General features: G+C 40.8%; 2 protein-coding genes across 2 annotated transcripts in view; both read left to right on the forward strand.

Moving 5' to 3' along the window:
• Positions 1 to 6,675, forward strand: part of kcnb2b (potassium voltage-gated channel subfamily B member 2b) — a 70,315-nt gene extending 63,640 nt beyond the window's left edge. The window contains exon 4 of the mRNA XM_076080697.1: positions 4,625 to 6,675. Coding sequence (XP_075936812.1) covers positions 4,625 to 6,586 — 1,962 coding nt within the window. The 3' untranslated portion in view covers positions 6,587 to 6,675. The remainder of the gene's footprint in view (positions 1 to 4,624) is intronic.
• An 89-nt stretch (positions 6,676 to 6,764) lies between these two features.
• On the forward strand, positions 6,765 to 15,788 carry terf1 (telomeric repeat binding factor (NIMA-interacting) 1). Its single transcript, XM_076080698.1, has 10 exons — positions 6,765 to 11,735; positions 12,394 to 12,483; positions 13,027 to 13,154; positions 13,338 to 13,424; positions 13,541 to 13,690; positions 14,305 to 14,414; positions 14,517 to 14,546; positions 14,638 to 14,735; positions 14,856 to 14,926; positions 15,056 to 15,788. The coding sequence occupies exons 1-10, from the start codon at positions 11,552 to 11,554 to the stop codon at positions 15,215 to 15,217; spliced, it is 1,110 nt and encodes a 369-aa protein (XP_075936813.1). The 5' UTR covers positions 6,765 to 11,551; the 3' UTR covers positions 15,218 to 15,788.
• Positions 15,789 to 15,842: the final 54 nt, after the last annotated feature.

Raw genomic sequence — 15,842 nt, forward strand, 5'->3', positions numbered from 1 at the left:
AATAGTTTGCCAGATGGATACTGGAGTGTTTTTTTTTTTATCAGATATTGCAACGTTATAAAAAAAAATAAAAATGGACATATTTCAATTGCACACATATCACACCGGTTTCAAGGGATTCAGTCAAATCAGTTTTGCTATATTTTTATGAACTCAATTATATTGTCGATAGACTAATGGCTTTAGAATTGAGGCCCGAATTGTAATAACTGTGGCATTCCTCCAAACCTATCGGAACCTCGCAGGAGCAGTGGGATAAAACAGTGGACGACCACCAAATATCACATTCCCCCTCTGCTTTTCTCTCTCTGTGAAGTCTTTGGAAAGTAGCCATATAGAAAAGGCACTCAACCAGCAGAAAAATGAGAGAGTGGGAGGGAAGATGTCTCTGCTCCTTGTTTGATTAATGATGAATCCCTCTAAAGGTGCATGTATTCAAGTCATACCCTCAATATCCATGCCTTATAAATCTCTTAAATTATGTGCCAGGTTCCCTAAGAAGCCATATTACATATAGACTCAATTATATAATTAATTGCTGGTAACGGCGTGTTAACAAAATCTGTGTACATCTTAGAGTCAGAGTTTGCCATTTGGGACGTACTGAACCTTTTTCCAGCATATGGAGCCATTGGTCTGAAAAGCGAAATGAAATTCCCCACTGGTTCATGGAAACACAGTGTGATAGTTCATTAAATTAACAAATTATTCTTTGTTTTAGAGCATGCACAAAGCTGTGTAGCCATGTGACACCCAACACTAGTGCTTGCTTTGGTGGGGTCATCCAATGGGAAAAGACACAGTCTCAGAAGATGAAATAGTGCACTGGTCCAGGGATCAATCCACATTACCATAACCATAATCGCCTGGATTGATTCTGCAGGAAAAAAATTATCATACCTGACGAATGGCTCAATTTGTCCAGCACAAATTGATGACACAAGGGGAAGTAGAGAGGATCAGTGGGGACCTCAGAGGTGGATCATGGTCCATAAGAGCTCTGAGTAAGGAGATCAATAGGGGCCATAATCTGATGTGCACACGATCAATAGCCTCCCCATAGCTGGCAGATGGGCCACTGGTGTTGAAGGTGGGTTTTTTTCTTCCACATAGCATCTTTTTTTCCTCAAACTAAGGAATGATGAGGATGCAGGCAGAAGTAGGAGTGTCAATGTGCGGCCACAAGGCTGTCACTAATGACAGGGCATTTAGAGAGAGGTTAGCAGGCCCATTGACTGCCTCCTGCGGGAACTGAAAAGGAGGGGGAAAGGTGATTCTCGCAAGAGAGACCCAGCGAAGAGGCTCAAGAGGGCTCTTAACTCAGTGGCTCTTTTGTCTTTTTTCCTCTGGATCAACTTCATACTCCCTGCTCAGGTCTCCCAGGGGATCTATTATTAAAGGAGCTGGAGAATTGAAATTGTGAGGGTGGGTGTTGGTGGATAAAGCGTGTTCACTCCCTGGATGCACAAAAGATATTCTCCTAAACTGCTGCCGACACTGTCACATGCACTATTTTTTTAAGCTGTCCCTTGAGGGATTTGGCCAGCTGTTTTTTCTTTTTGTGAAGACATTCGTCAAGTGATTTTTTTTTTTTCTGATGTGTTATATAATGTGCTCAGGAGTAAAGACCAAAGTATTCAGGGACGTCCTTAGAGTATTGAAATAAAAGTCATGTGACGTTGAATCATTTTCTCTCTTTCTCCATCTGTCTTGTAAGTCTCAAAGTGAAGCAGTTTTCAGCAGTCATGCTAAGCAGTCTTTGCAGTAGAATTGGTGGAGGGACAGTAAGAGCACCTGCATAGCCACAGACAACTAAAGCATGTCACACATGCCCTAATCATCTGAAGACATTAACCTCTCTAAGCCAATCAGTCTCATGACTGGCCTGACCTCAACCTGACTGCATCCTGAGGTCAAAACCTCCACAGGGACAGGGACAGGGAAGATAGACAGATATTTCAAAGTATAAATCATGGCTTATTATGACAGATGGTCCATGATTTGGCATATAATTTAGCCGTTTATCTTTAAATTGAGCAATTTTGTATTCACCAGTTGTAATCCCGGTTATCTTAGTCTTTGAACTGTTACTCAAAGAACTTTCCCAGAGATTTGAAATTGTCCGGTTCAATGAAATATCTACTGTCTTGTCTCTGTTAGTTTTCCTCTGCTGGGTCACTTCCAGGTCAACTGGCGTGGCTGCACTCATTTCCCTCCTTCAAGACAGCACTCCGGGCATTAGATGCTACACTGAATGCCACCGCACATGCAAATCAGGGGCAAAGAAGACCAAGCAATGTATCTTCTTAACTACTCCCACTCAATTACAGCAGGTTAATGCAGGCCAACTCAGGATTGCTCATCCTCATGTTCAAATGCCTTTTGGTGGTGTCCGTGAGCAAGGCATGCATGGGTGTGTAGGAAGGTGAGATTGCACGGGTGTGGGTCAGTGAAAACATGAATCACTTTACCTCTCTGTCTGTGAGCGTCTTAGTTCTGGAGTCCATCCATTCAGCTGCCCACAGTGCAGTTTTAGAGGGTTCACTTGCTCCAAAGTGTAGATTAAATGTCTCTTCTGAGCCAGGTAATGTGAATCTATTTAAAGAATAGTTGATCTCTAAAGAATGAGTGACCTTTAGCATGTGTTTTCTTAAATCAGGTTTATTCTTAAACCTGTATCTGTAAAACTCAGCTGCGCAAGCAACGCAATTTACCGCCAGTAAGCCTATAAACTGATCTCAATCGTTATCTCATGCTCTAATGTACTCTTCTACCTTTGGTGCTGACATGGTGCCAAGGTGTTCAGCAGCAGGAACACAAGCAAAGGTCCTCTGATCGAGTGGCTTGGCAACAGGGGGTGAGCTTCAAATGTGCTTGCCAAAAAGGTTCAGGGGTATGGAAACTGTGTGCGTCCTTACTGTGACGCCAGTCTTTCAACTCGCTGCCCGGCCAGGCCCAGGTTGCCTCACTTAGCCGCTAATAGGTTTAACCTAATCAGCAGCAGCATTCATTAAGTGATAACGCTTCCTCTGCTGAGCCATGACACCCCTTTGTCTCTATACTTTGCAATCTGTCTAAATCCTTTTTTTCTCTGTTTTTCGCCCCTAATAGAAGGAAGTTCTTACCTCTATTTCAGGCAGTGTCACAAGGCTACGGCCCAGCGTGTCAGTGTTAGCTAGGGGCTAATTGATAGACTATAGAAGTGGCTGAAGACTTTTGAAAAATCCTTGAGCTCCACCCCTGCATGATATTCACTAGTACGTTAGATTTGCTGAATTATAAAGTCTCTCAAGACGCACTGCACACAGACTGCGCTGTGTACATTTATGTAAGATATTCAGTGTGTTCTGCAACTTGATGCAGCTTGTGATTAGTATTCAGGGTGCCTTGTTTTCCTATCTTCACTGAGACTTTCCAATCTTTGTTCATTAGATTTTTATAGGATTTACATTGCTTGTGTTTTAGAGGCCTTTACTCAAAAGAATGCAGATTTCTCCAAGCGCTGGATTTCAGTTGATTGTTGTGGTTATGCTGCACTACAGTGTGTAGGACAGAGACCCTTCACCTGCGTGGGTTGAGACTCCTGGCTGAGCAGAGTTAAGCTGTGGGAAAAGGACATCAGCCAATCCCTGCAGCATTGTATGGATATATCTTCCCAGTGGGGTAAGGCAGAGGCACAGATAAAACATGGAGAGGTGCTATAAAAAAGAAGGGACGAATGATGAGGGAACCATGTAATACGTGTCACCCATACTCATTACATAACATGATGTTACAGTCAAACATTCCCCACGTATTGCTTACACAAACTCATTTTATAAATCACCCAACCCCAGTCAGAACATCTAACGTCAGATTGAATCTATCAATGTCAATAGATCCTGGTCAATGTAAACAGCTGCAGTTGAAACACAGCCTCATGCTGCGCTGACCTCATAGGATAATGCAGGATGTTCTCATCGCTTTTTACTGAGAAGAAGGCACAGGAAACAATATCAAAGCACTATAAATTACAGTACAAACAGAAGTTTCCAAAAACTTGTTTGCAGTTACTTTCCTTTTATCACTGAGAACAATAAATTAGATTCTGAGACAGATAAAGAGGATTTTAGACTGTTGCCAACAGGTGGAGCCAAAATCCTTTTATCCTTTTATCTATTGTAGATGGGTCCACACACACAAACACACTCCTCTTCTTCCAAAATAGATTTGTGGCCTAGTTATTTCCCCTTATTTAAATTCCCCCCTCATTTAATAACTATGCAATGCTGCATTCATTCAAAGATGAAGGTAGTCATTTGCTACCTTCTTTTGTCATTTCACAAATTGCCACGCTATCTTCCATTTGTCCATACAAACAATACTGTGACATGCATTCACATCAATTAGATTATACTCCACACCTTTCAGCCTTTATTAATACAATTTGTTCTGTCCATAACTCAAATCAGACACCTGTGATTAGTCAGTGTATCCCATATCTGTAACTAACTACTTAGCCATCACATGCTGATTGAGAAAGAGAACAAAAGATCTATATCATAAGTCAACATTTTATAGCTCATGCCTAGTGGCTATTTACAATAATATGTATCCTATTTTTCTTTTCTGTTCTCTCTTGCAGATTCTAGCCATCATCTCGATCCTGTTCATCATCCTTTCCACCATCGCTCTGTCTCTCAACACCCTACCAGAGCTCCAGGTCACAGACGAGTTTGGCCATGCCAGCGATAACCCCCAGCTGGCCCACGTGGAGGCCGTGTGTATCGCCTGGTTCACCATGGAGTACGTCCTTCGCTTCCTCTCCTCTCCCAACAAGTGGAAGTTCTTTAAAGGCCCTCTGAATGTCATTGACTTGCTGGCCATCTTGCCCTACTATGTCACCATCTTCCTAACTGAGTCCAACAAGAGCGTGCTGCAGTTCCAAAATGTGCGCCGTGTGGTGCAGATATTCAGGATCATGAGAATATTGAGGATCCTGAAGTTGGCCAGGCACTCGACAGGGCTCCAGTCTCTAGGGTTTACTTTGAGAAGGAGCTACAATGAACTGGGGCTGCTCATTTTATTTCTTGCCATGGGCATCATGATATTTTCCAGCTTGGTCTTCTTTGCTGAGAAAGATGAAGATGCCACCAAATTCACCAGTATCCCCGCCTCATTCTGGTGGGCAACCATTACAATGACTACAGTGGGTTATGGTGACATTTACCCACAGACGTTACTTGGAAAAATTGTGGGTGGGCTCTGCTGCATTGCAGGAGTGCTGGTAATTGCCCTACCCATCCCCATTATTGTCAACAACTTCTCTGAGTTCTACAAGGAGCAGAAGAGGCAGGAGAAGGCCATCAAGAGGAGGGAGGCTTTGGAGAGAGCCAAGAGGAATGGCAGCATTGTGTCAATGAACCTAAAAGATGCCTTTGCCCGCAGTATGGAACTGATGGATGTGGTGGTGGAGAAAGGAGAGGAAAAGTCCTCCCTGGACAACCACCTGTCACCTAGCCGATGGGGCAGCTCAACCCGGCACGCCTCCTCAGAGACTGACCTGAAATCTCCAGTTAAAAGAAAGCTTGAGCCGCAAAGCTCTCCCCATGGTATAACCATCAACACCACTGGAAGTCCCCAGCTGACAAACAGGACCCCACAGCACCTTAATGTGCAAAAACTGGAGGAGATGTACAACCAGATGACCAAGTCACAGTCCTTCACCAACCTCAACACTACAAGCTCCATGAGCACTATGAGCACAACTATGACCGCCCCTGTCTCGCCTAAGAAATCTCAAAGCCCTGAATTTACATTAAAAGAGGAAGTAGAGCTGGAGATGAAGGAGGTCCAACCCTCCTTTCCAGTCTTTAGAGAACAAGACTCCAACTCAGATGAAGAAGATGCTGGGCCCTGTCAGATCAGACACCCCAGGGCACCACCCCCACTTGATTTAAGCCTACTGAGGGCCATTGATGACCACAGCTCTCCTGGCATCATACTCAAAGATGGCCTCTATGAATCCGTCGACCCAAGTGACGGATCGGAGCTCCTCATAGAGGAAGGGGAGAGCTTTAACAGTGCTGTGGAGAATATCCAGAGCTCTCCAAGAGGGAATAACCCTCTTAAAATAAAGGAGTTGAAGATAAACTTCACCAAGACCTCTGCTGAAGGCCCGCCAACACCGCCCAGCACTACCTCTCCTGGAGACATCAGCTCCAGCATCCTGGAAGACGAGACTCCGGAGGGAGAGATGTCACCGCTCATCCCCAGTACAGAGGAGCTGCTCCTAGTCACAGAGGAGGAGACCTGCCCGTTGTCCCCTAAGAGGCTGGTGGTCGACACCCCACCTGGAGATGAAGATCAAGCCACAGAGAACCACAGGGAGAAGCATCTGATGGAAGTGGCGGGAGCTGCAGTTGCACCATTGTCACCTAAGACAGCAGCACAAAATTGCACCCAAGGTGTGGTCGGGGCAAGCGGGGAAGTCAATGCTGACAGCAACCAAAGTGGACACAAAGTAGAGAACCACATGTTTACATCCGATATCCACCTGATACCCGGGGATGGAAGCCTCTCTCCGACCTGTGAAACCAGCATGTGACTGTAAGAGAAGCTCAGAGGGACAATAGACCCACTGCAACCTCAGCCTGGCGTGTGGGAGAGCAGGAAAGAAAAGACAAGGGTTTAGTTGTAATGAAAGATATTTTTGCATGGCATGACAAGTCCCTTTCACTTGTGTTGTTGTGTTTTGCTGAAAAAGAAACTGCAGTGCTCCGTGCAGATTTGAGAATGACTCTGGGGAAAACAGTGGGCTCAAAGAGGAGGCTCTTGAAAAACAGCTGGAATTCAGCAACTTATGTTGACATTTTGGTCCTCCCAATGTACATAATGACAGTCTCCTTTTTCTAGCAAAAGAAGGAAATGCACAGAGGGACTTATCTGTATAAAGCATGCATTTAAAAAAAAGACAGATAATTTATGGTGCTTAGTTTGCTGAAAGCGCTCCACTGTAAATACTAGGACATCTAAAGCAATGACAATGCACAGGATAGCATCGGAAAACTGTCACTGAAGGTACAAATATTTGTAATGTGAAAGGGAGGGGTGGGGGGTGGTGGGTGGCGGGGGTTGAGTTTGAGAGCCCTCAAACTGGGTGTTGCATCGTAGCGACCTATAAAAAAACATATCATTACCTTTTGTGGAAATGCAAAGTGTTCCGATGATGACCCTGTAATGTTTTTTTTCGTGTGAAAAATGGTGTATGAAACTGTAACGTTGACATTATTACTTTTGGTTTTCATAACGACTGTTGAACTTTCAGTTAAGCGTCCGATATTCAGTCTTCGAAAAACACATAATACGTATGTAACTAGTGAGGGCAGGAACTAGCAGATACTACTGCTACTGAAAATATTTATTATGTGGTGTCAGAAGTTACGACAAGGTTTAAGATGTTTTATTCCTTGTTCAAGCCTTTTGATTCCATCCCAATCACAACAATAAATCGCATTTACTCTCCGACATCAGATATATACATCTAAAAGTAAGTTTAAGAATAAATTATGAAATACGTAGGTCTAGATCGGTTGTAAAAAAAATCTATGGTAGGTAAGTGAGATTCCATAAAACAGAGTTAAGACTATTTATTTATTCAGCACAGTAGATCTGGTCATTAAATACACATATATATGCTTTACACTATAATTGTCTATATTGGCAATTCAAAAGAGATAGACTACCACAAAAAAATGACAATATTCCTTCTGATATCAACGGACCAAATCAAGCACACTGACAAGCTTTCAACTCTCTCAGCTGCATAGTAACACATACAGTAATAACATGTATTATGACAGTAGTTATGGGTTTTGTTTTGTTTTCCTTATGGTTTGTTTACCTGCATCGTGTTCATTTTCCTATCCCCAGCGCCCTGATGTTGTTATTGGAATTTTTGTTAATACTACTGCAAGTTTATCCCATTCTGCTGACAAGTTAATGGCATCTTTTTTTTTTGTATATCCGTAGTGTCTTGGACTGTAATTTATTGTGTTTTAATGTGAACAAAACTATTTTCAGTCAAACTTAAACCCAAAGGAGTTCTTTTTTTTCTCTTTTCTTCTTTCTCGCTTTTGTTTTACACTGACTGAAAATATCTGTTGTATGTTGCCTTTGATTCCAATTTTATTGTTGGAATATTTGTTTATTGTTGCAGCATGACACTTGGATGAGTGTACTAGCAGTGTGTTTGTGAAAGCCACACAAACCAGACTGGTACCGGCAGTAAGTACGTCGGTGAGTTCTTTGTTGTTTGTTTTATTGTTTTCTTTTCTTTTTCCCGCATTATTATCATGTTTTTGTGTTCTCACAGAGAGGTGTGGAATGTGCAATACCGCATACTGCAATCTATGCAGGCCAAGAATTGTGGCACTTTATTTTCTGTCTATGGGATTTGTAAGTGTACAGGCAGAAATTACTTGTATTTTTCAAATGTTGTATCTTTAATATGAGGCAAAACAGTATTACAACTACCAGAATCTCAACAAACACTGCAAATGAGAATTTGACTTTTCCTTTTTCGTATTATATGGCTGGCATATGCTGTCTCGCATCTTAATGCCAGATATCAATGGACCTCAAATTTGATTATCTGTGGGAACAGGGATCCAAATTGACCACTTTGGGCCTTTTATATTGCTGTTAGATTTACATAATCTAATAAATGTCTGAGGAAGATATTAAGATAATCTAATTCCAATGGCCACACAAAGGATTTTATGTTTTTTGTGAATTAACGTTGAGAATGATTCTATTTTTTCTAAACCAAAATGGAGCACGACCACAATTTCCTGCCATATGGTGGTTGAAATGATGCGTGCCTTTTCATAACACTGCTGTTTATGAGAAGGTAGCAAGTCATTTTGCTTTGTTCATATAGCACTGTACAGAAAATTCTAATTTTATAGGAGAAATCAGGTCTTTATGTAATACACACAAGTAATGTTATTGAGTTCTCAGGTTTTCTATAACTCTCTAATGTTCCTATTGGATAGATTCTCTGTTTTTTTTTTGTTTTTTTTTCTTTAACAGCTATTGTCAAGTAGTTACTTCTGTACTTTTTGAAAGGTGATGTTGTCAAATCCACATTGATGTCTTGGCTCCCGGAGTAAGGAGCGGCAATATTTCTTCCTCCTCCTGGGTAATCCGTGCACCACCGTTCAGTATCCACCCCCCATCAGTCTTCAGTGAGGCAGAAAGGAGCCCCAACAAAGGGACAGAAGTTTGACTGTTAAGAGTTTAAGATAAATAGCCAGAAGGAGAATGTCTAACTGACCATAGACAGACGGGAAGAGATCCCTACTGTCACTGAAATGATACATCTGATTATTTCCCATGCTGACAGCGCTGAGTGCTCCAATCCCTACAGCTTCAGGGGCTCTAAGTCCATAGCATGTCCTCAGGCATAGTGATCGATGGGTGAAAGGAAGGCCAAGATTAAATGGAGTCGTCCCAAATGGTTCCATCATATCAGTGATCAGCTGTGGTCCATATTTTCTTTTGTCCGTGTACATACTGTATGCCCATACTCCGTAACCAGAGATTCACGCGAGAGCTCGTGGAATTATCTTTGAAATGATTGATCCCTCATTGGAAACACAGATTATTTGGTACTCTCCAAAGTAAAATGCGGGGTCAGCATAGGTTGTTGTGGTTTGGGGTTTTCATTTTTTTTGACGATAACCTTCTTGTTAAAGCTATTTTTTTCTGTACCTGTACGTTCACTTTAACATTTTTCCTTCCATCCCTTGTTTGTAGTGATCATGTCTCCGTGTGATAGCCTCGAGTAATCCTTCACTTTGACAGGTAGGGTAGAGAAACAAGGGATTTGGATTGATCAAATAAATTCCCTTGGGATGATGTTTGTGTGGATACTGAAATGAATTCTGCGAGCTGACAGTGAAGCGACTGTGCTCTGCCATACTGTGTCACAATGGCATTATCATCTGTGATAGCGTGACGAGTGGAAAGGCTGTGTCTTTATTTTCTCTGGGAGAATGGGTATTGTCTGTGTCACTCATGCGTGCTTACCAAACCGTGCTCCCCTGAAATGCATAAAGCTACATTGTTTCTTCTTAAGTCTCTGTGTATTCTGCCTCTTACAGTTTTTGATTTATTTATTTATTTTCTGTTCAACTTTTAGAGAGCATTATCATTAGACACATTCTGAGCTACAGATTGTTTCTGTATGAAGCAACATCATTGTAGGCCTATGCATGTAGTAGTCCGAACAATTATGTGACCACTGAACACTTCGTTATGGTACATGTATGTCAACATTTCTGTAGAGCATTGTTCCCCATTACGTCTATTAGCATATGCAGAATAACAAATAAATGTGTATATAACTCATGTGTTTGTGTGTCTGGTGTGTCTACTTTACAAATGAGTTGTTGTCTAAATAGCATTTTCCACATGCATGTTTTGCTTAATAAGGATCATTGCATAATATGATAAAAATATATCCGTTTATAAATACATAGAATTAATTAAGACTGTTTGGTGTTTGCAGCAAGAAGGTATGCATGTTTTTTTACATCCAAAAGTGCAGACAACTCAGCAATCTGGCGAGACTGGCTGAGCAATAATTGATCACAGAAATGTATTCCATTCCATTAGATGCAATTAATTGATCTCCACATTGCTCTTGTGTACTGCTGCCAAACATCCCTCCCAAAACTCAAAATGAAAATGGCATGTAAGGTCTTTAATATGAAAAGAAAAAACTGAAGGAACCTGAGCACTCTCAAAATAAGTACAGATGTTATGCATTATAGTAATGTGTTTTGGACTATTGTCGGTGTATTTATTGTATCTCATGGGGCTAGAATGACTGTATCTATTACATCCATTGTGTCACATAGGATTACAATAACAGTATCTATTACGTTCCAAGTGTCGAAATAGGTCGGTGGGGATGTTTGTCTCAGTTGTATTGTAAACCGTAAACATGCACACTTTATAGAAAACAATGCCTACAAGGTGCCATCTGAAATGTCATGACTTTTCTTACCTGAGTGAATCCCTTTACTTTTTTACAGTTTTTAAGATTGCCATTAGGGACATTTAAAGTAAAATGAACAAGAACAAGTCTCATTATGTGGCAATATTGTCCTGTCAAAGCCCTAAAATGTTTAATTTTTGTCGCATTTTTGGAAAATGGCATAGTAGAGTTAATCTTATTTTTATGGACTGGCTGCCTGAAAAATAATGTATCCCCTGACTGTGTTTACATACACATATTTCACTGCAATGCAGCCAAAAACAGTAACACCGCTTAAAAGTTTAGAATAATTGCTCTGACATAGTCCAAACCCCCACAAAAAAGAGAAAGGTTCACAGAGGAATTATATTTTGGTCAATGTCATACTCATTTGTTTAAAAGTGGTAGTTACTCCTCCCAACGCCAGAGGGCGCTGCAGGATATCAAGAGGCGCTAAATGGGCAATGGCGCGCGGAAATCAAACAACCACAACAAAGGGGAAATGAATTGAAATATGTAAAACAAAACATGGAACCTGAAATTAAGGATGACAACGCTACAGCTGCAAATCATACAGATGAAAGTGTCAGTTTTTCCCAAGTTACTACTGTTGCTAATCGGTGGATTTTCGACTTTTTGTTTGTAAGTCTGTGTCGGCGGTTCAAGGGAGACAAATTTGATGAATTCAATGAAACGCTTTCGACTTTCCAGGGTAAGTTTTCAAAGCTAGCAAAGCATTAACAGTTAGTTAGCTAACATTACCTTTGCTTATTTAAAGCGTACAGGCAGCATCTCTGCCGAATGTACAGATATCAGGGGTAACTTTTACCTTTAGCGATAAAAGTGTTTAAAATTAGTTTATTCGAATTAACGTCAATAACTCGTGCACTCAAATGGACAACAAACAAGCTGATGTTAAGTTATTAACCGGTAACGTTAACGGTACATTTGTACTATATTCACAGCCCCTAAGCATGTATAATGGCTGCTGAACCAATGTAGAAGTAACATTGTATAAAAACGGTAAGATTAGCCAAGTTAATGCGTCAATATAAAGACATTATGAGGAGTTAGCTTCCTTGCTAAAACGCTGGGTCCTGCTTTAGCGTCAACAACCTATAACAGTGAATTGTGAGTTCCATATAACAACAAACATTTATTTAATTATTTTAAAAAACATAATGATGAAAGTAACATACGATTTACCCCTGATACATGCATTGGAATTCTTTTAGTAATTAGTATTGAAGAATGAAATGGTAATTTCGTTACATTAATGTTAATAATACACTATCTTAATGTCTTTGTTGATTTTGAAAACCTAGTGGCTAACACAGTTTTGTAAATTGTTGTTTACTTTTTGATTTTAGCCATTTGTCCATCACTGAAAGGAAATGGCCATCGTGAGAAAACGATTATTTGTGCCTTCCTTGCAAGAGTCATGCATGGAAATCAATTGGGTAAGTTGTCGAAGTGAGCAGCTGGCTCAGGCCTCACTCTGAAACATCTGTCTGCATCTGCGTTTACTTGTTGAAGTTAGTACTGCATGGAGGTCAGAACCTACAGCAAGCATCCCCATAGCTAGCATCCCCAAGCTAGGCTATAATGGAAAAAATATATATATATATGCAGAAGTTTTCAGCCACTCTTTGAATTTCTAATGAAAAACCTTCTTACTCATGTGTTGGATACTTAACTGGCCATTGTTTAAAGATCCCATTTTGGACATGGCCCCAAATTTCTGATTCTGGGTGTCTGTTTACAGTTCATCCCAGCTGACATTAAAGCTCATGTAAAACACATAGATAATGGAGTCATGGATTTCATGACATGGTTTGCTGTAACAACTGTAATATCAGAAAAGTAACTTCAATCTTAAATTGCTGGTTTTAAAATGTATCCTGTGCTTCTTTACTCTGCATACACACATAAGTACTAATGTCCACACACTCACAAGCCCTCTGCGGCCTGTTTTAACCATATGATACACTGGTTTCCCCCAGATGTCCTGTTTGAAGAGGAAGACCATGTGATGCCTCTGATGTCTGCTTCCAAAATATGGTCAGACCTAGAGGACACTGTGGAAGACGAAAGTTTGTTCAAAAACATCACCCATCTTTTGCTTGTCCAGGTAATCTTATCAATTATTTTTGGGGTGTATTAACACAAGATCAAAGAATGTCCAGACATGGCTTTAAATGTGACTGAAAGAATCAAATTAATTCTGGAGAACGCTACAGTCTGCTGTTAAAGTCCTGATGTCACACAGGGATGCTTTTGATTAAGATTCTGATGCATTTGCCCATCTTCCCAGTCTGTGGCTGTGTGCTTGGAGAAAGGCAAAAGATCTTCCGCCTCCTCTGCCCTCAAGTGGTTTGAGAATAACCATGAATTCCCACAGGTCTGTATGTCCATTACTGTCTCTCTTTTCTTTTCAAAAGCACCGGGTCAATACTGGAATATTTGCTGGCCTAGAATGATTGACTTCAATGCTCAACAACTAATATTTCTCAACAGAACATGATAGTGAAGCTGTCGACAATAGTGACACAGAGGGAAACCTACCACCCGTTCCTCATGAGCTTCAGCTTCAGCCGCCTGCTGGAGACAATCAAATCTTACTTGGACGCCTACTTGGAGAAGAATCCCTCTGACTACCTCCTCAAGGTACAGCGCCTGAGCCAGTGTGTTGTAGGGCCCAACCTGTGTCAAAATGTCTCTCGGTCAAACACGACACAATACATTTCCTGTATTTTTGTATTACCTTAATTGAATGTGTTTCAACATATCGTACACCAGTAGACTATTTGGAAACTGAAAATGTGGGAGAGATGATTGACAAGTGCTGTTTGTGAGATGGAGAATATCTTCGGATACACGTCATTTAATTGGCCAATACATCAGGTGACCAATATTTAGCTAGAGCCAACATTATCAGTCATAGTTAATTGACAATTTGTCATCAAAATGAGTTGGAAGGACAAACCGCCACATGCATCAGAGACCTCCTCGGGGTCGAACAGACTCGCTCTATGCAAGAAAGTTTCAGAAATGATTTACATAGAAGCCGCTGACCAAGGTTAAACGTAGAAGGCTATTATAATGACAGGCCTCGTTAGCTTTGCTTTCACATTATAGCAGTACTTAAAGGAATACTTCACCCACTAAATGACCATTTGTATATCAATCACTCACCCCGTGTTAGCTTGATCTTGAAGATCAAATAATATTTAGTAACTAATATGTTAGTGTGTGTTTTTGTCTGTCTCTTCTTCTATCAGGAAGCCACAAAGATGGCGCAGTCGTCAGAAAACACTGAGGGTTTGGAGGACGTGGTGACACAGGACAGCTCTCTGTCAGAAGAAGCCAACAAATCAACAGAGAACAGAAAGTAGGAAATACTTTAACGCCCTCAGGTTTATTTATTGAAATGTGCACATGGTCCATTTCTGTTCTGTATTGAACAATATCCTGTACATTAATGTCTTAACAGGGAAAGGAAGAAGAAGGCTGTTTGTTTGAGGTTAGTAGAAATTGGTGTTTGGGTAAAAGCAGACATTCGGCCAGCTGTGGGGTTACTAATAGTTATGTCTCACTGTATGACACTTCCACAGAACAAAACGGAAACTGCTGTCAACAAAGATTTCGGACATATGGCAAACTGATTCATGCAAGAAGTCGTTTGTCTCTCTCAGAAGAATCTCCCGCAGCGGTAGGTTTTTATCTTTTCTGTTTTTTCTTTTAAAAACATTGTATTTTGATTTGATCTGATGTATCAATACTTTTCTATAAAATAAAGAACTAATGATAAAGTTAAACCTCCCACCATCAGAGTTATCTGAGTTGACATCCGCGAAGTCAACGGACACCTCGAAGATCGAAAAAACAAGAAAACCACCTCAGGTAAATTGAAGCGCACCGCTCATTCATGACCAGTATATTAATCCAAAATCAAGTGAATATATGAAGCTCAAATGCTAACTTTGGCTCGGATTTCTGAAAATTGCATCCCTTATGTTTTACTTTGTTTAGAAATGGACATACGAGCTGGACAGGTACCTCAAGATTGGCGTTCGACGTCACGGCCAGGGGAATTGGTCTCGCATATTATTGGATTTTGACTTTGACGGCCGCACTGGCACCATGCTCAAAGACCGCTGGAGAGTTCTAATAAAGACAAACAAAGTAGGCTAAAGAGGGGGAGTCACTCTCTAACTTTTACTTTGTAGCAATGTACCTGTAAATAAGGCTTGACCTAACCTTTTATCAGCCCAGAGCTTAATGGCTGAAGGTGTTATCAGTGTGTTGCTGCTGCTCTGTTTGCACCAAGACAATATACCACCAGAGGGCACTCAACACATAATGGTTAATTGAGCTACAGCCATGGCCTTCTATGACGAGATAGATTTAACAGATAGTTAACAAAATCTGTAAGTAGTCACCTCTAATTTATTGATACATGGGATTAGCTACCGCACTCATTCAACCCCTTTAAACACATTGGCTAAACTCTTGAAATAGATCCTTTATGTTGTTGGAGTCAAAGCTATTTCATACCACTAGAGGGCACTCAACTCACTGAACTCAGCTGTCAGTGTTGCCTCATCATCTGGAACAGTTCATGTTTGTTTGGTTTTATTTTCTTGGGGGGGGGATCAGTTCACAAATGTAAAATATTGTTATTTTAAGTTAAACATTTTTGCTATAACACTGTAACAAACGAATACAACAGTGGCTTGTTACAATTAAAATGATGTAAAATCTTCTTTTGATAAATGCTTAATTTGTAATAAAATGTGAAATACTGTACAAGTTACAA

This window comes from Anarhichas minor, unplaced genomic scaffold (assembly GCF_050575085.1).
Source record: "Anarhichas minor isolate MPS153535 unplaced genomic scaffold, ASM5057508v1 ptg000074l, whole genome shotgun sequence".
Classification (NCBI taxonomy): Eukaryota; Metazoa; Chordata; class Actinopteri; order Perciformes; family Anarhichadidae; genus Anarhichas; species Anarhichas minor.